Below are 24,223 nucleotides of genomic sequence, written 5' to 3'. Positions count from 1 at the left end.
GCCGGGTCTAATATGGAACCGAACCGATAAAAAGATGAACCATTAGGTTCTATCTGATGGGTTCCCATGCGTACTTGGAATCGATTAATTTTGTCATTTATTTTTACATTATACATGATTTAAAATTTTTTATATTTTAAAATTAACTCATTTTATACAAAGATCTTAAAATTTTCATATATACTAAACATTGGAGCTTGAAAAAAAATATATTAAATCATATATATGGAAGAAATTTTAAATTTGAAAGGGTATAAATTAAATTTCCTTTTACAAATGCTGGTGATCTGTAGGGAACTAACAGACCTCAGCACAGTTTAAACAATTCCAGGTGTTATTAAGTTCAAATTTGGTGGTTATTATGCGTAGTTTCATTCGATTAATTCCAGCTTTAGAAAAACAATACGAAGTGAAGAAAAAAAAATGAAATTTGCAAAGAACAAAGGTTTGATCTACTCAACACACAATATTTCTGCAAGTAGATCAGTAAAACGAAGGGCTATTGAAAGTATTACAAATAAATTACGTAATCAATCAAAACTAGATCAACGAATAGGGGAATGGGGAGGAGATTAATCGAAACCAGAAAATTACTCGGATATCGAAAGTCCTAAAAGTTCTATGAAATCAAAACCCTAGCCGACGTCCTTCAATCGAAAATAGATAATAAAAATAAAAATAAAAAACCTGATTGAAATAAAAGATTACCAACTAAATCACGCAGAAGTACGCACGATTCTGATCTTATTATCAGATCCACACACACATTGTAAAACTCTAAGTTCTCGATTCGTATCTCTAGGAAAAATAAATATTAGAATTTTAAGAAAAACTTGAAAGTGGGACTTAGGGGTAAAACTTTAGAATATTTTTGATCATTTTTAATGGAATATGACCTCACCATTAATTCAAAATGATCAAAAAACATACTTTAACCTACAAGCACGCTCAAATGCGAGTCCGAATATAAAAATTATAAAATCCTCGATTACCGAGTCGAACTAGGCTAAAATAGTGACTTTTTGCTAGAGTAAGAATTATTAAGATTTAATTATATAATTGGGTTCGTAACGAAAAATTATTGAACACAGACTATTTATTTGTCATTTTTGGAGATCAGGAAGTCGAATTATAGTCAAAAACGAAAATTACGTCAATTTTAGGGGTCACCTAACGGCAAAAAGGTAAATTTTTGTTAGAGATATAATTTATAGAAATTGACCACATCATTAGATCCGGAGTGAAAAATTAGGTGAAATAGAGTATTCATTCGTCATTTTTCGAGTCCAAACGGTCAAGTTATCATCGATCGAAATAATAGGCGAAATACCGATTTCGTCCCAAATTTTATATAAATAAAATTTTAATTTTTTTTTTATTATTCCTCTTCTCCAACCCATTTAAAAAAAAAATTCGTTTTTCTTCGAATTTCAACCTCAGATCTCTTACAAACGGCTTACCGTTGACTTCCGACGCAGAAGGGAGAAACGTCTGCAACCTCGACATTTACAAAAACCACCAAAATTTCCATCCGTTTTCTCATCTTTTTCACCCCGTATCGTTAAAAATCAACTGTATTTTTATATGAAGATCTCGTAACTTCGGCATCGTATTACATCTGTTTCGGGGTCAAACCATCTTCAGCCACAGAATAGAGAAAGGACGACCACATCGAGATCTTCGAAATCACTGGGTCGGTTTCGAAAAGTAGCCACCTCGAAGTATGAGTTACCTCAATATTCGTGCCAATTGTCTCGATTTCCGTGCATGTGATTCAATTCCGTCATCTAGTGATTGTAAGGAACTCTCAATTTCAATTAGTAATCGTAGATTATGAAAATTGCATTTAGGATTTTATTAAAAATTTGTGGTGAGTTTCCAAAAATGTAGAATTCAATTTGTTATTTCAAAATTCACGCTAGAAATTGCATGTTTGATATGTTTAATTATATTTTTAATAAATTATACGTGGGTAGGGTATTTTTAACGGGTTATTTCTATCAGTTGGGTCTTGTGCACTACTCGGACTCCGTTTTGATATAAAATTTGTAATTTTTTTAATATTATTGATAAAAATAAATTCTATAGTTGGAAAATATGATTTAATATTCAATAAACTCATATTGAGTTGATGAATATCAGAAAATGGATATTTTATTGAAGAGATTGAAAACTGTAAAAATCGAAAAAAAAGGAAAAAAAAGGTATGAAATAGTAAAATGTCAGAATCACACCCGACGGGTAATGTCTGCATTTTACATTGTTGTGTGGTGTGTAGGTTGGTGAACGGATATCCAGGGATAATGTTACTGGTTGCATGTTTATTTACTTTCTGTTAGCACAATGCGTTGTTTATTTTTACATTATGTTATTTATTTTAGACTGGTAGCCACAATTACATGGTAGGAAACTGGATATCCATTCTCAATCCTATAATGTTATTTTCTTATTTGTTTTCCAAATAAATATCTTATTGGTTTTCAAAGAAAAGAAATTATATGTATATGTAGCTATTTTGTGAACTGTTAAAAAGCTTGTGAATGCCTGAAGGGATAGTGCGTCATATCATCCAAAGTGGTGTACTATCCTAGGATGTACGGTAGGGACCACCAAGCTCATACGTGGTATGGGACGCGTATGAGAGTGGAGTCACAACTGGAATCCAGGTTTATTCCTCTCTATCTTTACCAGTGAACTTGTACTGTAAAGGTGGTCGTATATGAATAGTTTGTATATTTGGGAATCACATGCACGCCTGATAAACATAGACGAAGATGATTAGTCAGTGATCACTAACAATCTATAGTAGTCGAACGTTTTGAAACATCAAAAAGAGACCCATTGCTTACGGTCACGTCAAACCGCCAGCCTGAGCCGGATAAATGGTCAACCAAGCGTGGTAAGTGCAGCGACCGACCACAAAATCAGGAACTAAAAGCCAGAGAAGAATTGTAACATCATATCCCGATTGGAAGCGATCCAGTTGTGAATCTCAACTCTCTAATTCCAATACTCCACCATAGTGTATTATGTATCTGTTGCTTTACTTTGATATATAAAATGAAATGCATGTTTAATGTTTCTATTTGGTTAATTAGATTTGTATATAAAGAAAATGTTATAGTGAGTACTGCTGATCGATGTAATGTGAGTTTTAAAATGTTTAGTTGCTCATCCCTGGCTATATGTACCAGTTAATCGTAGTTTCTTCTGTAAAACTTTGCATATTTTAAAATGATTCAGTATATTTATTCATTCATGTTAGGAGAGGTTATTGGCAGAAATTGTTTTCTTCCTTATTGGGTAACCATTGTTACTCACCATTTCCTTCTCCATTTTTTTAGTTTCAGATCCGAAGCTTAGCGAGGCAGGTGTAGAACATGAGTGAGAATCATCTGGTGGGTCAGATAGACAGTCAGAGTCCATCACTTGGTGAGTATTGGGGTTATACCCCATAGTGGTATCGATTTGTCCAAAAGTATTATAGATTTTGTTCTGAGCGTTAGGACTTTTGTTAGAGTGATAAATTTTTGTATAATCCCGTGTATAAATTTCTTCTTCCGTACTCTGATCTATCGTACATTATTAGATATATATAAGCTTCCGTTAGTATTATATTTTGTATGTATATATTTAGGAATGTATGTCGTTTATCAGGTGCAGGTTGAACGCCTTGGATTGCTAACATAAACAGAGGAGACCATGTCGAAATTTCGAGGTGCCACCTAGTACCTCAAGTTTTGACATCAGGATTTGTGTTAGCGTTTGGCAGGGCGCCACACACATATAGAAAGATAGATAGATAAAGAAAGGACGCACCTTTGAAACTCCTAGAGATAGAAAGCAAAGGATTTTCAAGTGCAGCAGCGTTAGAGAGAGTAGTGAAGATCACTGATAATAATAGAATAAATGAAACAGACCCGCTCTTTGCCCTAGGGTTTGTTTGCCTCAGCAAACTCTATACTGGGCTATAGGCTAATGGACTTTAATTTAAAGCCCAATACATATACGAGAGAATTAGACTAGCCTAGAGTCGCTAAATTTGGGAAGATTTTTTTTGAAATCTTACTGATAAGAGTTGTTGGGCCTACATGGATTTGCAGCCCCGCCACAACTTTCTATAATCTAGATTTGAGGATGTAGATGGATTTTTAGAAAAATTTAAAAAGAAATAAACATAAAAATACACCGTAATCGCTAGTCATTTTGGATATTTAACAAGTATGCACTTCAATCATACTATCTAAAATGATTATTCATAAATATTTTAATATTTTTTATTCAACCCAAAATGAAGATGGAGATGAAGATGGATGGCACATTGGAGAATGAATGTTAATGGGTACCCGTTTACCCAAAATCGAAACTGAAAATATTGGTTTCAGTTCCCTTTTTATTGGAACCAATTAGAGCCGGGTCTATTATGGAACGGAACCGATACGAACATGAACCATTAGGTTCTATCTGATGGGTACCCATGGGTACTTGGAATCGATTAATTTTGTCATTTATTTTTACATTATACATGATTTAAGATTTTCTAGATTTTAAAATTAACATATTTTATACAAAGATCTTAAAATTTTCATATATACTAAACATTGGAGCTTGAAAAAAAAATATTAAATCATATATATGGTAGAAAAAATTATTATTAAGTTGATAATATGTTATTTTTTATAAGGAAATTTTTTTATAATGATTTTGAATTTTTTTTTCTTCTTGATTATAGAGAAATTGAACTGATGGGTACCCGTGATTCTTGGCGGTTCCGATTCCACTTATTCTAGAATTGGCATTGATACTTGGAAGTAGTTATGGTTCTAATTTTCTTAGGAAGAAAGAAAATTTTACCGATCTCTAGGAAACACTTGTTTTCCACTCATCTCAACCGTACATTTTCATGTACCTTGCATTGCCCTGCCAAATTTGAGTTAAACACACCAATCTATTATTTGCTTCTTTAAAACTTTAGTTGTTAAAACTTGCCCTACTTCATCAATCATCATCATCGAAGGAACGAGAGCCTTCATTATTTTCCTGTCTATGACTTCAAATTTTTTTCTATCATTCTCATTTAAACTCCTTCCTTTTCTTCCTTTGTTTTATTATCTAACCTTGTTACTCAACATCAAACCATTCAGCTTATTCCAGGTTATCACAAGATTCGATAACGATGGTTATAGCACTAAAAAAAAATTCTTGTTACGAAGAGACAAACCCTAACATATGGTAGAAACATAGCACATTATTACAGCATATGATAAAACGAAAGAAAAAAAATTGAAAGACCCCCGAAGGGGAGAAGGTCGAATGAGATTAACTCTAGGTTAGAGTTTAGCGAGTAAAGGGAAGAAAGAGAGGAAGGAGAAAATTCCTTGGCTCTGATACCAAAAAGAATTTGATAATAAATGTGTCATATCTCTTTGTGAGAGCTTGGCAGGTATTTATATTAATTAAAAACATCAAATTACAGAAATGTCTTTATAAATAAGAATTAAATAAAAGACTATCACTACTAAGTAACTATCCTTATAAATGATTGCTTCACACCAAAGTAGAGGCTGGCAGCAAGTAACAACTAGGTGGTCCTTGAATGTTTGGGGTGTGCACGTTCAAGATGATCTCAGCTTTTGCCTCAGGTGATCTCCAAGATCACCTTTGGTAACAATAAGAATAAGCCAACATGGAGCTTATTAAAAGGGGGGGGAACAACTCTTTAATAATTCACACTTCACACTTTTCTTTAGAAATTTAAATATATAAGCACCCTACATTCAACAAGAACAAGTAAATAAGATTCAGAAATAAAAACTTCCATACCTTCACAATAATTGGAGAACGTAACTCCAGAACTCAATGAACATCTACATTAGCAGCTTCCCCTGTGCCATACTGTAGGTCAGATGCCTCCTTCAGTATCTGTCGACAGAAAGATACCAGCCGCTCTTCTGCTACTCCATCAAGCTTGTCTTCTGCAGTGGACTTTTCGATATAGCTTGGGTCATCAACTGAAGCTACATTAACCTCATGGGAACCATTAGTGGCCAGTGGTCCCTCACTGTCAGTGTTAAATTTTGTAGTTGTTTTCTGTAATATATCTAAATAAGTGCAGGTTCCAGATAATTCCTGGCGAAAAAGATTCAATGGCGGCTTGTGAATCATGAATGTGTTAGTTTACGAAAAGGATTTTGGAAATTATATGATAAGAATAGAAAGAAAAATGAATTGGAATATGTATATGTAGGCTACCTTTCAGCAGGAATATGGTGCATACGCATTCTAAGGTTGGTATATGAATTATATGAAGTAGCAAATTCTAAAATGGAGAGCAAAGTGTCCATTATGGTAATCTTCTGTGAGGACTTCAACTTGCTCCAATATTTTTTCTGCATTTTCAAAGTCGCATTAATTATGAACCACATATCTTACACCTTCAGTGGTATTAAGAGACACAATAATGAACAACCTCTCCTGTTTCTTTTATTCTTCATTTTCAGGCTCTCAATTTTACTATTATTTTCTACCGAAACCATAAAACAGAAAAGGAAAGGTCAGTAGCCCCAACAAAGAGCATTTAGACATCCTTCTTGCATGTAGTAAATTGGTGATATGTCCTGAACTTCCAAATATAATTGATCAGGTTGGATGTCTATAAGATTTGAAATTTTGAGACATGTAAAATGTCTGCCATCAACAGGCAAAATTATTTTAACATGTATAAGAAACAGAACTAAGAGAGTCATACCTGAATACTATCAATTGCCCCTAGAAGCAGTAGTTGAGTGATGCATTTACCCCTAACTGTTCCCAGTACGGGACTTTCCTCCTCATCCACCGGATCAGGCTCAATAGCATCAGGGATCTACAATGGCATTCAATCAAGAAAAAGAAAATAATTAACTGCACATGTATCACAAAAATAACAAATATTGACCGACTAGTAGTAAAATTTCCTGTTGATCACAGTCAATTCTTCAAGTCTTTGCCGTATTCAAATCTTAACCTGAACTCCACGTACTTCTCTAATCATAGGATTTGGCCTCCCTGGAACCCACAACCACTACCTCAAAAAAACTAAAATTCGGCATTAATATAGCGTTAAATTCGGCAACCCAAGTCTCACGTTTATTTGGACCGGCTCAAAACCTGCAGTTAAATCCAACAAAATAATTCATTGGTAATTCGACGGGCTAAGCCCAACGAACCATCAGATTTATTTCTCTTCTAACAATAAGCCCAACAAAATAATTCGACGGGCTAAGCCCAATGAACCATCAGATTTATTTCTCTTTTTAACAAAATAAAAAATCTGAGAATTTTCATTGAAGAACACCGAACCTCACATTCGATCTGTTGTTCATCGAAAACTCAGAGCCATTGTACAGAACGAAAACTGGCATTCGATCTCTTGTTCCATCAAAAACTCACAGAGCCATTGGAGAACACCGAACGAAAACTCACATTCAATCTCCTATTTCGATCGAAAACTCACACTCGATCTCCTATACATCGAAAACTCACATTCGATCTCCTGTATCGATATCCTGTTTTGATCGAAAACTCACAAATCCCTCAATCTCCTGTTTCGAGAATTTCTGAACGATCTCTCACTCTCACTCTACGCCTTTGTCTTCAATCGCTCACGTCCCTCAAATCGAAGAACACCTAGCTCTTTTCACTTCGTCGATGAACTTTTGATCTCTCGGAGCTCAAATCAAAGTTCAAGTCGAAACACTAAGAACTGAAGATCACAAACCCTAAAAAAATCACTCTAGATCTCTCTTCTTTGTCTGAGGTATTGCTTAATTTCTTTTGATTTTTTTTCTTTGTTGTTAATCTGTTGATACATTGCTTTCTGATTTTGTTTCTTTGTTGTTAATCTGTTAATTTCTTCTGATTTTGTTTCTTTGTTGTTAATATGTTGATACATTGCCTTCTAGTTTTCAATGAAAAATGGTAGCTATTTCAATTGAATAATCTTATTGAGTTAAATTATTTTTTGTAGAGAGCTTGGTGTCTGAAATTTCTGCATCTTTGTTAATCTGTTTATTTCCGTAGTGTGACTTTTGTCATCATTTTTAGGCTACTTCAACAGTTTGTTTACCAACATGGAAGTGAGTTGGAAGTGATATATACCTTGTTTGGTTGGTTAAAGAACAACGCTTCAATCTACCATATACAGCTTGTTTCCAAACTTATGCTTGAAGGTCAGATTATGTGGCCAAACGAAACACAATGCTTCTATTAGTGTTGATTCTAATTCTTTTGTGTAGAAAGGAGTAACTTTTGCATCCATCTTATAATTTTAATGACTATTAAGCATTTCTTTGTAGAAATATGGTTTAAAGCATTATTAATAGAATTTTCATGATACTCTTGCTTTGTTTTATTTTGGACTTCCCTAGTTATCCTTCTGATGTACCTCCCCAATGAATGCTAGCAGACTTAATTTGGTGTGCTCTCGAGGTCGTGACTTCGAATCTTTATGTCCTTTACTTAAAAGGTGGTTACTTAATTGACTTCACTTGACAAGGTGGAATGGTGCATCCAATCCGAGGATTAGTCATGTTGGATAAGATTAGATAGGACAAAGCACAACAGATCAAATAGGGTCGGTCCATTACCACTGATTATCTCGTTACAAACAAAAATAATTAAAAATACTCCAAAATAGAAACTGGTTCCTAACTTTTAATCCATTTTACATGTCCAAGAACTCAAATAATTGAAAAAACTTGAAGTGTGTCCTTCCTGGTATGGCTCTTGGGACCTCTGCTTAACTTTTTATGTGCTTGTTGATGCTATTGTGACATTAACAAATGAATGAGTGGAACTTTATTGTCAGTACATTGCCATCTTGAAGTGAGACTAACTCAGGTGTAGTTCTTATCCCTTGTGTGCAGAAATCAAAAAAGAATTTGAAGATAATTGTTCAATTCAGGTCTATAGTGTGCAAGCATGCATCACAAAAGATCCTGCAGTGATATGGAATGCTGAATTTGTACAGGCAGAAGAGCTCTTTAATCAACCCTCCACGGTTGATAATTGCTTGAGAGACAACAGGTCCGATGTTTATTCTATTTTTTATTTGTTTCTCACTACCTTTGGCATTGCTAAGTGTACCATTCTGATGAGGATAAGTGAGAAATCGATATGTTTGCGGCATTATCATGAGGTCTTCAAGACAAGGCAAAACTTAAGTTGTTTAGGTGTCATTTTCTTGCAAGAATATCACACTAATATTAGAATTTTCTTTTGAAAAGTAAAACATAGGGATATTTTTAACTATATTTTAATTTCTGATTTTACTTAATAAACATGTACAGGATATCTTATTATTGCTTTTTAGTGTTTTCATTGTTTTGATTTTCCTGTGATATTCACAAAAATAAGATCTTAGGAAAAAGTTAGTGCACCCCTTGATTTTTTTTTATAGGTAAAGGAAAATTTTATAAAAGAGAAGAAAAGAGGGCGGGGGTGATGCAGGACAAAATCTAGACCCAAACAAATGGAAATCTAAATAACAGAAATTTGGGTTGATTTTGATGAAGTCACTAACTTGTTTTTTTATTTTTGGGTGTTTACATTTCAAGATGTATCCTCAAATAATGTCATTTTCTCATCATGGTCCACGAGCTGTTTGCATTCTTTTGGTCGCTAGCCTCAAAGGTACTCTACCAGCAACATTACTATATGTACATATATATGTTTCAATGTGTTTAAACTTGTAACTCCCTCAAACTAAAAATAGTATCAGAGAAACCATGCTTAAGTAGCCAAGTAAATGAAATGGAAAGGGACCCATAGCTTGGTTGGTTTGACACATTGTGTAATACATTGTGGTATCAACACTCACAGACTTTTACCTTTGTTCTATTTAATAACTTATAAAGTAGCATATGTAGGATGGAACATACCAACCAACTTTTAGAAATTATTCTTTTGATGTGGCAAAAAGCTCACTGGCTTCTTATTTTGGTGGAAGTGGTTTTTTCTTATAGAAGTGTGGAAAATATTTCCATGTTCACGTGGCTTCTTATTTATGGATCTTCCAATCTTGAACTCTGCAATTCCAGTAATCAAAGTATATCTCATAAACTGTTACTTATATTTATTATTTCTTCCTTGTATTATCTGTATTTGATACTCTGTCATAAGAACCCAAGCCATGAATGTTGCAGACCAAGGGCAAGGGCAGACATATATAAATCTCTTCTCAATAATGTCGTTCGTCCTCTTGGCCCCTGCAGTTCTATTTGTAGATGGTTTCAAGTTTACTCCCTCATGTCTATAGTTTGCTATCTTGAATGTTGAAGACAAGTGCATAAAGGCTCTTCAGATGGCTCAAGTTGATCATGATAAAGTGGACCTAATCCTTATGTGTACATCTACGCCAGAGGATCTTTTTAGCAGTGCTCCTCAGATCCAGAGATCACTGGGTAGTAAAACAAGTCCTTTGGCCTATGACATTACAGTTGTATGTAGTGGGTTAGTGCTGTGCCTAGTCTCAGCTACTTGTCATATAAGAGGTAGTGGTTTAAAAATGTTTTAGTAATTGATGCTGATTCTCTTTCCCAATATGTTTGTTGAACAGCTAGAGGAACCTGTATTCTCTTTGGTGATGTTGTTGGTGTTGTAGTAGTACAGGCTTGCAATGGCATCAATTGATTCAGGTATGCATATGAGCATGTTTGAATTGTGAGTTATAGTTGGTTTGACACATTGTGAAAAAACTTTGAGGTCATGGGTTCAAACCTCAGAGTTGGGATTGTCCAACATGTATGAATTTTAAACCGTAGCTAATTGAGGTGAATTATCCTTTTAGACTATTTACGTTGATAATTAATTATAGATCTATGTTCATAAGAGGCTTTGGATTAGAGGATTAGAATTGTTTGGGTGGTGTGCATATAGAGATGATGAGTCATGTATCCAGCCCCCACCTGTAAGAGATCCAAATAGGTTTAGACAAAGTCCGAATTTGGTTTTTATGAGTTTGAGATATGCTTAAGGCCCTTACTGTTCATTTATAACATTGAAAGTCTAAAATACTTGATAACTTGCTCCCTTCCCACACCAACCAAGACTCACTTGACCTGTTTTGAGTCCTTTGTTATCATATTTCAATGCTAGGCCTTAATCTTTTGTTCTTAGAGTAAAACTTATGGCATAGATCACCATGAATGACAAAAGTATAGCCGACTCAGGTGCTCGGAAGAAGAGTACAGAGGTCACAAATGACGACCACCCACTTCACACCAGTTGCCCACAGAGTGTGTAATAGGGGAAACCCTCTGTAATATCATATATGAAACCTGCCACATTCAAACCAATAAATTAAGCATTTTACAAGAAACAAATTCTGCACTCAAAGACATAATGATCAAATCAGAGAAAGCACTCGCATATTCCAAAGTTCAATGGTGGGAGCAATATGCGAGTGCAGCTTCAGCATTGTGGCCCCATGTTCTTAGAATGTTGTATTGGCTATTAAGCAATGGCCTACTGCTAGTAAGCTAAAATACATCATGGTAAACATAATGACACTCTAGGATAAGATACAAAAGCGACACAAAAAACTCACCTGCTGGTAAGCATGGAAGCAGAGCCCAGCCACAAGAGCCTTTATGCACGTCTCTTTAACATTCAAGCCCTGTGTACTAGTAAATTATAACTAGACCCGTTTAATAACTAGTTCAAGAAAGAAATCTAAACAGAAGAAAATGTAATAGGTTAGCTATATGTGATTACAGGTTTACCTCTTTCTTAACCATGAACTTTTTACTGAGTACATTACAAGATTGAAATGTTTACATTAGATGCCATTGCACTCCAAAATCCAGCCCTATTTTTCACAAACCATAATGAGAGGTGAAGCATAACTATCTAGGCTTAACCACTTCAACAAAGTTTGAGAAATTATGACAACTGGTGTACTGTATATAGAATCCTCTATGTATATAACCACTATGCGTTTTTCGGACATTCTATACGAAGATTAACTTCAAAACAATTTGCTTACCAATTAAATGGACCTCAAATCTCTATGAACTAAATGAAATGGACCTCTACCTGACTTTCCAAATTATTTTCATACAAAAGTGTGAATATACAACTAGTTTTGGCATGTGCAATTTTCTCTTTTGAAAGTTTTCCTCTTAGTTATTGTATACATATTTCTATGCTTAGAATTATAGTCATTTTACATATGTATATATGTATCTCTAATGGAAAGGAAATATACATGTATATATAACAATAAAACAGAACAAGAGACTCCATTTGGTGTTAATACATTGCTTTTGAAACTAATGAATTAGTCGTTATATAATTTCTTTAAGAAATATCTAAAAAGCATATATAATAATAAAATAGATACTCAAGTAGAGGTTTTTTTGGGATTTCGCTCTTTGAGATTTATGTACTTTCTTTGTGTACTTTATTTATCCCAAAATAAACCTGTATTTACCATTATGATATATCATTTAATTTGCAAGGAACAAGAGGAATTGTTTAGAGGGCAATTCACTACGTCTTTAATTTGGCTAGGCAAGCGATGATTAGTAGTTGTTTACGTGTGATAGTTTTTTGTCAAGTAAATGTTAGTCTCATGGTTTCCGACATTAATATGAATATATTATAACTTCTGGATCCTGTTTTTTCTTTTTCTTTTTTCTTTTTTTCTGATTTACTAATATGAATGTATTGTACCTTATACACTGGCCAGCCAAATTGAAGGAATGGGCTTCATATGCTGTGCCTAATGAAGAAAACTTCGAAGAGTTGGACATGGAGTCAACATGGGCTGGAATGGAGAAATGTTTGGATATGGGGATATGTAAGTCCATTGGTGTGAGCAATTTCTCTTGTAGAAAGATCGAACGGCTGTTAGAACATGCATCGGTCCCACCAGCCGTGAATCAGGTACCATCGATTCCATGGGTTACTATGATCGACACATACATCATCATCATCTTGTGAAGGATCTAACACCGAAGTCAGTTTTGGAGTTAATGAATGTGAACATATATTGTGATGATAGAACAGTGAAGAGCACTGACAAAGGAGCAGGAATGTGCAGCACTCTCGGCTAGATTGTGAAATCAGGATTGTCACTTGCATTCATGAACAAGAGAGTATCCCTGGACTCATCAACTTCCTTCAAGCCTCTCATTCAAACAAAGATAGCCCAATCTCAGTGTATGCTCTCCACCTTGTTGAACTCAATGGTGCAAATGCCATGTTTATAACTCATGACAGCCATCTTAGATCTTCCAGTATGCCCGCTCCAACTTCATGGTAAAGGCCTTGAAGATCTATGAGCAAACACATAATCACTATGGTAGAATTCAGGCATTCACAGCTGTGTCCCCTTCCAACATGATGTACCGTGATATTTGTGAACTTGCACTAGAAAAAAAGGCATCACTCATTATTGTTCCCTTCCATAAGTCAGGATGGAGAGACCATACTCAATATAATGCATCTCACATGGTGAATTCTAGCCTCCTAGCCAATGCACCTTGTTCGGTTGGAATCCTTGTTGATCAAAACCCACACATGAATGTTCTGCCTTGTTCCTTGGCCTCCTCAATGAACCATGTTGCTGTTATTTTCATGGGTGGAGCAGATTCTCATGAAGCGTTGTCCTATGCAGATTTCATTGCTAGGAAGCCAAGCACTAGCCTCACTATGGTACAGTTCCTTTTGGCTGATAACATCAACAACAACTATGATGATGAGAAGGAGATGAAGTTAGATGATGAATTTGTGGGACAGTTCATGATGAAACACTAGTGATTGATAGAATCAATTTTCAATTTTGTTGATTGTTAAAAACATGTTCATATTAACCCATTTATGTCATCAAACAAGCATGAGTATTTCATGGAAAATCATTATTTTTATACAGGTATAATATACAGGGATTTGAAACGTGAAAATGTATTACTCCAGTGAGTTCCAGATTGGGCGAGTTCTAGTTGGGGACCTAATATTTTTTTTTTAAAAGAATACCGACCGTAGTTAAAGGCTTAATATATATAATATTTTTAATGAAATACCCTATAGTGACGGCCAATAGCGGCTGTCGCTAAAAGTCCATATTTGTAACGGGTTTTTCTTCTATATTGACGGTCGCTATAATTTTTTAACCGTCGAATATTTTTTCGACAAGGCATAATTCGATGGGCCAATTCGACGGTCTGAACTGTTGAATGATCCCATAATTCGACAGTTTTGGACCGTCGAATTTTGAAAATTTTCACATAGTGAACCTTTAGCTTAGGAAACCACTCTAATACTAATTGTTATGTACCTAATATTTAGAGAATTATCAGTCTCTTCCGACAAAGACCACTTGTATAAATCCATGTCAAATATCATTCTCCACCTCCAGATATTTAAACTGAGAATGATGGTAATATCTTTGTCCTTAAGCCATTGAGGGTAATTCAGATTTTGGCTTCCAGAATACCAGATAAGCAGGGGAGAAGAACCCAATCAATAGCTTTCCCACAAGGAAACATATTTGTGATATAACTTTCTTGTCCAATGAATAAAATGCTAACGAATAGAAAACAAACCAGTAGGTTAGATAAAAGAGAGAAAATACATAGAACTGGGATCCCAATTAGATTCAGATTTTGACTTCCATTATAGTGAGAAAATTATCAGCTTCATTTAAATGTTAGCAGGCCAAAAGTTTGTTGATGTCCACTATTCCAATACCTTGACAGGAGAAGATGGTACCAAAGCATCTGAAGGACGGCTTCTTGATTTAGAGGAAAGATTTCTGAGTAAAAGGTTGTCCATTATCCTTAGACCTAATGTTTGACTACGTTGGAAATCTTGAGAGATCTTCCGGATGGTGATGGAAGGCCTACAATTTAGAGACTTTCCTTGAATAAATGCATTAAAGTTTAGAACATAGATTAAGCATCCATATTCAGCGCAAAAATGTGATTGAGGAGCTCCAAAATTCATTGAGAGATTACATCCAAGCATCCGTGGGAAACTACTAGTGCCGAAGCTGCTTCATTGTTTTGCTAAGGGCATAGTGGAGGAGTCACTGTTGCCTGAATGGTTCCTTTCCCCTGAACAAGCTACCTTGGTTCGAGATCGCAAGCAGAGGCTTATAAGCGCTCGAAGCTTCACCGTTATACCTTTTGATTCAAGGTTCCGATACCTATTCTTACTGGAAAATGGAAGTACCTAGTAGGCCAAGTGGAATTGCTCAATGTCTAGTCAGTCACAAATCTGTTTGGTTCAAATTCTTGTTTAAATTTGCATCCACCCACCCAGACATCCTACTCCTTCTCAACTGTGGGCAGTTTAGGAAATTCGATTGGTAGTCCTATCCTTCTCTCGCTAATATCCAATGACCTAGTAGTAGTAGTGTCTGTTTGATCTGGTTCAGGCTATTATAGATTTGATTTTGGATAGGGAAGAGTGCAGTGTACAGGAAGATCTTGTGAATAAAAAACTAATATATAAATGAGCTGGGCTTCGAGCATTCTCAGAGTCTTTAGACTTGCTGGAATTTCACCCAATTGTCAGGCCATAATGTAATGGGTCCTTCCAATTGTTTTAAAGTAATGTCAATGTTGCCATCTTGAATTGCTTCATATTGCCCTCCTCTGGGTGGGTGAAGTCATGTGCTGGACCATTTTATTTTGTCTCTCTCATGGCCCCAGTGCCCAAGTTTATATAGTTTACCCAATTGTTGTTGTTGTGTGTTTAATGGTGCATCAAATGCAGTGCCACCAACCTAACCACCATATATACTTCCGAAGGATGACCACGCACCGCAACCCCGGGTATTTCATCTTATTACTTTCTGACTGGCTCTGGCATAGATTTAGGATTGTTTTTGGACCATGAATTATTGAAGGAATGGCCTGTGATTCAAAAGTATATATATATATATATATATGGAGATTGAACATTATGGATCTCCTTCTCAAATGTATAATTCAAAATTGTGATTCATTTGTTTTTAATCACTCTACTTGTTCCATGAAACTTTGCAAAGCTTTAAGGGAAAACTTACGATCATACCAAGCAGGATTTATGTCATGTGACATGAAATTGATACTCACCAACCCCTAATTCTTGAAATATTTTGGACTCACCAGTCACCCACCCACCTTTATGTCTTACAATACTACGATTTTCTAACTATTTATTATACAAAAAAGCTAATTGTTTACCCCTCTATGGTTATTGGTTAATCACAACCAAGGCAGGTGGGCGAGCGCGGTCGGGGCAATTGAATGTTTGTATGAAGGAAATTCGGTAGAAGAATTAATTCCATGATTCAAAAAATAACTAAAAACGGAAAAAAGCTTCATAGCCACAAGTTTTCTACCTAATTGTTTTATAGACAAGAGACATGTGCTTGAAAAATGTCGACAAGGAACGCCAAAATACACCAACAAGAGTTATGTATTGGTCTCCTATATTAAGTTAAGATGAAAGAGCGATGTAATGATCTCCCTTTTAATTAGCTTCTCTCTCATTTTCACTATTTGGCCCCACCCCCACCCCACTTGGAAATTAATAATAGTAAGTGATATATATATATATATATTGAGAGAGAGAGAGAGAGAGAGCTGAACCGTGTGAACGTGAAATGTGGAGAGATACAGCCAAATAGGTAGCATTACTACTATCTTTGAGAGAGACATCATACAGAACGGATAAGAGTCTCTCACTCCCTCAACTTGTTCGAGAAAGATACTTGTCTTGACGAGATCCCTTTCATCCCATCCTGTACTTATTAGCTTTTCTTTTTTGGTAAAATTACTTGAAGCACCCTTTATAGATGGATTTCTTTCTAATTAGTCCCTAAGTTTTGGGCATTAGCTTGATAGTCCATTCAGTAAAATTTTCTTTTCTTAATGACCATCTCATAATATTTTTGAAATACCCAAGCTACCATTTTTTCATCTTCTTTGCATACCTAGATTGTCCAACAGGGATTGAGATCAATTCGTATGAGTTCTTGCCATGAATGAAGAATGAATGCCCTGGGACTAGTCCTTGGACAAAACCATGGTCTATGGATTGAGCAAAGTCTAGATACAATCCCGATCCGAAGTCTACATTGATACCCAGTTATCAAAAAAAAATAAAAAATTAGATAATGATATACTTCTAATTTTGAACATTTAGATGTATTGATTATTATTATTATTATTATTTCAACAATTTATAATAAAAAAATGATGAGTGAAGTTGAGATTCTGAACTTTTTGAAGATTTCATCGTTACTTTTAATTTGATTGTCCATATCACAAATATAATATGTGCATTTTAGGTATTTCGAGATGATCTATCTAGTATTGTAGTAGAAAAAATGAATAATAATAATAATAAATTGGATCACATTTATAGTGTCGAGTTCAACATTTTTATTATCGATTTCGACATTTTTTAAAAATTGTTGAATTCAATAATAAAAAATGTCGAACTCGATAATAAAAAGTGGTGAGCTAGACACTAAATAAAAATTTTAGAATCTTAACTATCATCTTCATTGTTTGTTATAAATTGTCAAAATAAAAAATATATATAATTGAGCCTACTTCTCCTTCCTCATCCTCTTCTCCACTTCTCTCTCCCTTTCCCTTTGTTTTTCAACAATCTCATCAAACTTCAATGAATGACATTTTTTTAGAAAATTAAATAGAATTAGCAGCATTTAAATATTATTAATGAATTTATAATATTATTAGTGGTGATCATTTTATGCCTTTAATTCCAAAAAACGCCAGTAAATGAATAAATAACGGCGACTAATAAACGTCAATGAATGATATGAAATAGCGGCGATTTCAAAAATGTAGAAAAAACCATCGATGTAGGAATTACAGGCATTTTCCAAAAACTACTCTACCTTCAACAACGTTTTTATTTTTGTAGATTTTCCAACCGATTTTAAGCTCCGGTAAAAAGGTTATTTCTTGTAGTTAATTTTATTATCATCACCCCCCTCATATTATACTTCAAAAATTCTACTTAATTGTTTAGGTTTGAAGATGACTAATTTTGGGAAAAGAAATTAAGAGGTTTTTTTATTATTATTTTAAGTTAAAGACGATGGTATAATGGTAATTTTATAGTGCAGAGTGAGCTAAAAGGTAGGCATGTAAGCATTTTGGTAAATATTTGAGATATCCTTACTTCTAAAATTAATGACATTTATTCTTGACATAGGTCTTCTCTTAGACTAAACGAAATGACCTAATTGCCCCCCTCTATAATTCCTTCCTTTTTTAAGACCAATAAGTTAAATACGAAGGTTATAATTGGTCCTATAAATACGATTTTAGTTACTTTTTAGAAAATGCTGGACTGCTTTGTGTTAAAAGATGGCAGCGTATACAGAACGGTTGATTTTTTAACTTGTATCTTGAGGAAATAAATCTATGGTTATCTGTGCGTTGAACACGGTGTTTGAGAAAATATAATGCCGCAGCAAGCAAACTACATTTGACAGTTTGACTAATCTATGGTTATCTGTGCGTTGAACACGGTCTTTCACGGTGAAGCTTCTCTTATCAACGTCGCAGGACTAACCTGATGCACGAAACACAAACACCAACCCAAAATAATCTGATGGACCTCTTAAAATTAAGAGTGTACTCTTTTAAGTTATTATGATTCAGGAAAGAATTCAGGCAATAAATCCCTCAAAATTACTAGTTAACAAGAACTCGCCCAATTTGGAAGCTCAAAAGAAACACCTCTAATTTCAACCAACCACAAAACACATTCAGGCCTCAATCCTACATATGGTAGTCTGGTTTGCCTCCAGTGAATAGTAGTAACTCAAGGAGTACATAATAATAATATACAAAATAGGTGTGTCAACGTCAACGTCTGGATGACCAGGTGGATGCTCTTGAGCTCCCAGAAAATGATGGCCTTCGCTCATCACTGCGCCACTTGTCACCACGATCATCATGTCTGCCCCATCGTTCAGGTTCAGGGGTTGGGGACATTCCTCCAGGGCCCTCAGTCTTCTCACGCCGGAACTTCGGCACATATTTCCCAGAGGTAGGCGGAGCAGCACCTATAGGCTCTGCTGTTGGCCGAGCTGCAGCAGCAGCCGCAGCAGGAAGCTCAACAGCAGCAGCAGTAGGCCTTGGAAGTGGTTCAAAGGATCTTCCTAACTGAGCCTCCTTCTCCTTCCTCATCCTCTCTTCCACCTCCTTCTCCCTTTGCCTCTGTTTTTCAGCAATCTCATCCAACTTCGCTTTGCGCTCAGCCTCTTCCCTCCTTCGCCTTTCATCCTCTGCAAATCAAAACAAAGTATATACTAAAACCAAACCATCATTTGTGGCAACCCAACAGAAAGCTTTCCCTTGTGTAAAGTTTTTGTTTTATCCAATTTAACCTTGCAAGCAAAACTAAAATAAAGATTCGAAATCCAAAAGAATACATACCCTCATGCTTCCGAATTTTTTCTTCCTCTTCCAATTTCTTCTGCCTCTCCTCCTCTGTCCTCAGATAAAATAACATCTTCCTCTTAGCCTCCCTCTCTTGCGCCCGAACCCGGAGAAGCTGGCCAATCCTTTCCTCTCTCTCTGACTTCAATCTGCTGAATTCAGCTTCACGACGGCTAACAATTTTATTCTGGAATAATATCTGTAATAACAAAAAACATGATCACTAAAAGCAGCCAAAATAAAATTTATTTAAATTAGTTGATCACGTTGGCAGTCTATGGTTCAATCCACTTCCAAGTATTAAACATGGTCCTCCCCAGGTCAACACCAAAGACCATTTGAAGCGAGAAAATCCATCATGTCACAATAACCAACAAGGTATTGGTGGGAAGAATAATTCACACAACATGAGAACTGCTTCAGGCATGACAAAGCCAGACTTCCCATACCCCTTTTGCGAATAAGACTTAAGACCTAATCTAAATATTGCTAAAACCAAGATTTTGCTCGAAGTTAAAAAACCCACTACAATACCCAATATTTAACAGACCTTGACTTGAATTCAAACAGCAACAAAAACAATGGACTTAGCAATGATTTTCAACAGATTGCCATTGCCATTAGATAACTGTAGGATCCACTAACCTTATTGTCCAACATCCGCACCAATCTATTTTTCTCCTGAAGGTCTCCGGCATGGCGCTGCCTGCTAAGCTCAACCTCTTGCTGCAGAATAGTTTAAAACATTCCAGTAAACATAATATATACATGTAGTAGCCAATATGGCAAACAAATTAAGAAGAAAGTTCAAAGTACGTGTTTTCAGGACATCATAGGTAAATATCATAGCAGTGAAAGATGGTACATGCGTAAAGATAGCGTAACACATGAGAATAAATTCAGGACAAAAAAAATGAAAGATGTCTAAATTGATTAAGAATATAATACAAAGGGGTGATTTTGACAAAACAAGAACACAGGCAAAATTTCAACCAAACAATGAAAATCTTATGGACAAAAAGATCATTCTTCTTCATTTATGAAGTATATGGGGTAAATTAAGCAATGAGTTCAATCAGAAAGGGCACAAACCATACCTGCTGTTCACGTTCATGAAGCACTTTTTCTTCAACCAGACGCTGCTGGAACACAGCCTCAATCAAAGGTGCCTCTTCTTCTCTTTTTGCTCTTTCCATATAATCCATTGTTTTAGCAAGTTTCTGCAATTTCTTCTCCATTTCTTGACGCTCTCTTAGTTGCTCACTCAAAGCCAACTCAATTAATGTCTGCTTGGTGACTTTATCCTGCAAAGACAATTTTCCTAGAATTATCAGAAAAAACCAAAACAATTGCACCTTTGAAGAAAAATACAATTTTCAAAACAAATGGATGACACTGAAATTATGCTTACTCCCTCTATGATGGGCTTCTTTCCTTTCTTTTTATTGCGTTTCTCGGCTTCCTGGAGTAAAGCTTGTGCTTCTTCAAGTTCCCTCTCCTCTATTTCTCTTCGTATCCTTTGTTCTTCCCTCCGTGAATACTCGTAGGCAAGTCTCTTCTGTTCTACTTCCTCAGTTATTTTCTGCAGTTTTAGCCTCTTTGACTCTTCCTCAGATTCCTTCGGAAAGAACAAAAAAAGGATAAATCATTTGCTAATCAGAGGAATCATCACTCTATTCAACAGATAGCAATTAGCACAGAATTACCATTTCCAACATTTGGCGCTCTTGTTCTTCCTTGCGTTTTTCAATTATTGACTTCCGAGCAAGAAGCCTCTTGTGTTCCTTATCTACAATCTCTGCCAAACCAGGAAGAGTCTTACTGAGTTTTGATGTTCTCTTTACTAAAGGATAAATCAGGCCTCTTGCTCTATTCAAAGATTCAGCAAAGGTGGTAAGGTGATCCCGAAGCCTGTCAGATTCAAGATCCTGCAAAACAAAAACCAAAAAAATGCCTACCACATAAGATAAAACTGCAGAAGTGATGGTCTTTCATGATTATGTCTGCATGCCCCTGGCATATAAAATCAAAGCACAGATATGGAAAACCTTAGCTGAATGTAGCTGAACTCAATGTAATCAGATGAAGATTCGATATAGAAGGAAAAAAGCACAACAAAAGTCCAAACACTCAATAGAAACACTATTCCTTCACACAATCAAAACATGTTTTGTACTTCAAAAAATAACAAAGGATGTTCCAGACAGAATTTAGCACCAGACCATAATGGCCAACACATCCCAGTTGATCAAACTTGGGACTAGAAAAATCAGTAAGTATACATAACATACAAAAAAAGTGAGATATGGTTCTTAAATACTCCAATGACACCAGAAATTGGAAAGGACCACACATCAAATGTGCCATATAGCACACTCCTTTGAGCCTACTGAGCACATTAATTCTGGCTCAACCTTTGGTATTCCCATATTTATTTTATAGCCATTAAGCTCTATTGTTTTTCATCATGGACTCGGAATCTCCTCATTGGCCAAGACGCCCTTAACAAAAATTGCTAGAATGAAACGACTAGAACCAACCAAATCGGGCTTACTCGGATTGTAGTCCCAAAAATGGGTGATACAAAAAAGTGTGGGGTCAATGGACCAGAAGAGTGCCAGGTGGCTTTTTCGGGGTAGGAGGTCATTGAATATTCAATGACCCCAAGGGTCATGACAGCATTGTCGTTCAGCTGATATGCACATCAATGACATTCTCTCAAACCCTACCTACCACCACCATCATCATCATTGAAGCCTCATTCCAACGATTTGGGGTTAGCAAAATGAATCCCGTTGCAAGTTTTCTTTCCAGATGCCAGGATGATAATTTATACATCAACAGTTGCAAATCAGTAAAAGCACAGGCAAAGAACTCCTGAAGAAACTTACCATGACAACAGGTTAAAATCAACTGTTAAGTTAAAATCATTGGTGTCATTTATAGTTCAATCCAAATTTGTATCATTTGCAACCTACCAAGGATTATTATAGATTTGGATTGACTAGCCATTCTCAAACCAAGCTAAGACACTTGTACTAGCAAAACAAATCAATAAGAGTCTAGACTGGCTTGCTCACCCCTAGTCTTTCTTCCTCAAAGTGGGTGACCATTCACAGAGGCATCTCTAGCACAGATATGGAAAGCATATGTCTAGCCATGATTATGTGTTATCAAGAACTTAGACCAATCCAAAAACAAATACGCATATGTTTCTTTTTTCTGGGCCAAGCTGGGGGCATACCAACTAAAATGTCGGCAAATTTACAAATATAAGCAATTCTTGAATGCTTCTAATCAAATAAGTGCATGACGATACGCTTTCAACTTACCAAACTACCAAAGAGAATGGCACCCTTCTGATGGTCAACTTTCATGGCAATGAAATTACATTTCACAGCATCAACGGAAATCTTTTCAATGACCGAAAAGTTAAAAAATGGGATCATCCTTGAGAGCACCTCAATCTTCAGTGTCTGATACACCTGTGAAACCTGGTAAAGCAGAAAACAGCTCAACAAAAAACCCATGAAGAGTGTACCAACAACTTAAGTTAAAAAGAGAAAAAATACACCAGAAATATTAAGAGGAACATAATCAAGCAGACCTGTTGTAGCAATCTCAAGGTAGCAAGCTTTTCCAGGGCAGGAACATACTGTGATAGATGTACTTCTGGGACCGAAGAAGCAGAAGAGAGCTTTCCCCCAAGTTTGGAAATCTTGGTTAACAAAGGCTGGGCTTTTGAAGCAAGATCCAAAGGAAGAAACTCATTTTCTAAAAGATAAAAAAGATCTTTTACTTCCTGAGATACACATGTCATTACACCCTTGGAGACCTGTAGATAGTACCTAGATTATCAAATGTTTAGAAGGATAATGAATACTACTCAATACAAATTGTACCAAAATAACTTGATCTGTTAATTCGATCTTTTAGTTCTCGTTGTGTGGTTCAAGGTAATGTATTGAGAGATGGAAAGTCCAAGTTAAGCAAAGGCAATCCCAATAAAGAGAATGTAAATAGAGATGAATATTTGAATCTTACCAGTTCCGAGAGAAGTGATGACCGCGAAAGCTGGAAAATAAACTATTTGTCAGAATGAATAAATTGAACTACTTAGAAAGTATCATGAAAAACAAACTAATGGAAACGAATCACATTACCCCATCCCTACTATCACGTTTAGGGTCAATGCCAAACCCAATAAGGCTAGCCATTCTCAAATTGCGCTCTTTCTCATTTTCAAGCTCCAAATGAGATGCACCATGCATGTGATCATAGGGAGTCACTGAAAGAGCAGCTAACATAACAGATGATGCGATCAATTGCAAATCCTTTTGCGTTAAGTTCTTATTGTAACTTTTTTGAAGTGCAAAAAGTTTGAACCATGCGTAGGCATGATACAGATGACTGTCCGAAACCCAGAATATCTCTGTTAGCTTAGCATAATAAATGACCATAAGGGATGCCTTGGGGGTCTTTTTAACCATGCACATCAAACCGTGGACATCTTCCACAGAGCGGAAAGCTTCCTGTGTAACATAAGATAAAGCAATAATGAAGTCAGAAGACGTTCATAGAACTCAAATAGATTTATGAGAGAGAGCTCTACTCAAAACTCATAAACAAACCTGCCATAGTTCTAGATCAGTTGCAATTTTAAGTTGCTCAAATCTCGTGTCAAGATACAGCTGCAAGCTTTCAGGAGATGACAGGTCAGGCCTGTCCCTCTGGTCCCTATATTTGTTAAGATTGGCCAGATGGTT

At 35.7% G+C, this 24,223-nt stretch overlaps 3 protein-coding genes across 7 annotated transcripts; 1 reads left to right on the top strand and 2 right to left on the bottom strand.

Annotated features, from left to right (window-relative positions):
• Positions 1 to 5,542: 5,542 nt before the first annotated feature.
• On the bottom strand, positions 5,543 to 15,063 carry LOC147391092 (brefeldin A-inhibited guanine nucleotide-exchange protein 5-like). Its single transcript, XM_086457300.1, has 4 exons — positions 14,734 to 15,063; positions 6,749 to 6,865; positions 6,253 to 6,389; positions 5,543 to 6,129 (listed from the first exon to the last, which is right to left on the bottom strand). The coding sequence occupies exons 1-4, from the start codon at positions 15,007 to 15,009 to the stop codon at positions 6,102 to 6,104; spliced, it is 558 nt and encodes a 185-aa protein (XP_086313426.1). The 5' UTR covers positions 15,010 to 15,063; the 3' UTR covers positions 5,543 to 6,101.
• On the top strand, positions 7,336 to 13,987 carry LOC147391093 (rhazimal reductase 2-like). Of its 5 annotated transcripts, none has more exons than XR_015170216.1 (6): positions 7,336 to 7,798; positions 8,887 to 9,066; positions 10,254 to 10,491; positions 10,598 to 10,676; positions 12,731 to 12,927; positions 13,051 to 13,987. XR_015170216.1 is itself a non-coding variant. In XM_086417092.1 (6 exons), the coding sequence occupies exons 4-6, from the start codon at positions 10,658 to 10,660 to the stop codon at positions 13,061 to 13,063; spliced, it is 234 nt and encodes a 77-aa protein (XP_086273218.1). In that variant the 5' UTR covers positions 7,336 to 7,798; positions 8,887 to 9,066; positions 10,254 to 10,491; positions 10,598 to 10,657; the 3' UTR covers positions 13,064 to 13,987. The 5 variants fall into 5 exon arrangements, 1 of the variants encoding a protein (XP_086273218.1); XM_086417092.1 differs by having other exon boundaries at positions 13,046 to 13,987; XR_015170213.1 differs by having other exon boundaries at positions 8,907 to 9,066; positions 12,731 to 13,987.
• A 3,570-nt stretch (positions 15,064 to 18,633) lies between the features above and the next one.
• LOC147391091 (eukaryotic translation initiation factor 3 subunit A-like) lies at positions 18,634 to 24,217 on the bottom strand. Its single transcript, XM_086458800.1, has 11 exons — positions 24,089 to 24,217; positions 23,621 to 23,989; positions 23,502 to 23,531; positions 23,065 to 23,292; positions 22,790 to 22,951; positions 21,164 to 21,385; positions 20,869 to 21,075; positions 20,555 to 20,761; positions 20,103 to 20,183; positions 19,455 to 19,656; positions 18,634 to 19,303 (listed from the first exon to the last, which is right to left on the bottom strand). The coding sequence occupies exons 2-11, from the start codon at positions 23,951 to 23,953 to the stop codon at positions 18,882 to 18,884; spliced, it is 2,094 nt and encodes a 697-aa protein (XP_086314926.1). The 5' UTR covers positions 23,954 to 23,989; positions 24,089 to 24,217; the 3' UTR covers positions 18,634 to 18,881.
• Positions 24,218 to 24,223: the final 6 nt, after the last annotated feature.

This window comes from Akebia trifoliata, chromosome 11 (assembly GCF_017979445.1).
Source record: "Akebia trifoliata isolate Shusen 1 chromosome 11, ASM1797944v1, whole genome shotgun sequence".
In the NCBI taxonomy this organism is placed as follows: domain Eukaryota; kingdom Viridiplantae; phylum Streptophyta; class Magnoliopsida; order Ranunculales; family Lardizabalaceae; genus Akebia; species Akebia trifoliata.
The sequence above is the reverse complement of the archived record's forward strand: the minus strand, read 5'-3'. Positions and strand labels throughout refer to the sequence as shown.

Coding starts and splice junctions, on each gene's coding strand:
- LOC147391092 (XM_086457300.1), bottom strand. CDS start 15,009: ATGCTTGGATGTAATCTCTCAATGAATTTTGGAGCTCCTCAATCACAT. Junction 6,866..14,733: donor TACCATCTTCTCCTGTCAAG/GTATTGGAATAG, acceptor ATGCCATTGTAG/ATCCCTGATGCTATTGAGCC. Junction 6,130..6,252: donor CACCATATTCCTGCTGAAAG/GTAGCCTACATA, acceptor CTTTTTCGCCAG/GAATTATCTGGAACCTGCAC.
- LOC147391091 (XM_086458800.1), bottom strand. CDS start 23,953: ATGTGCATGGTTAAAAAGACCCCCAAGGCATCCCTTATGGTCATTTAT. Junction 21,386..22,789: donor CCATTCTCTTTGGTAGTTTG/GTAAGTTGAAAG, acceptor TTTGTTTTGCAG/GATCTTGAATCTGACAGGCT. Junction 21,076..21,163: donor AGCGCCAAATGTTGGAAATG/GTAATTCTGTGC, acceptor TTCTTTCCGAAG/GAATCTGAGGAAGAGTCAAA.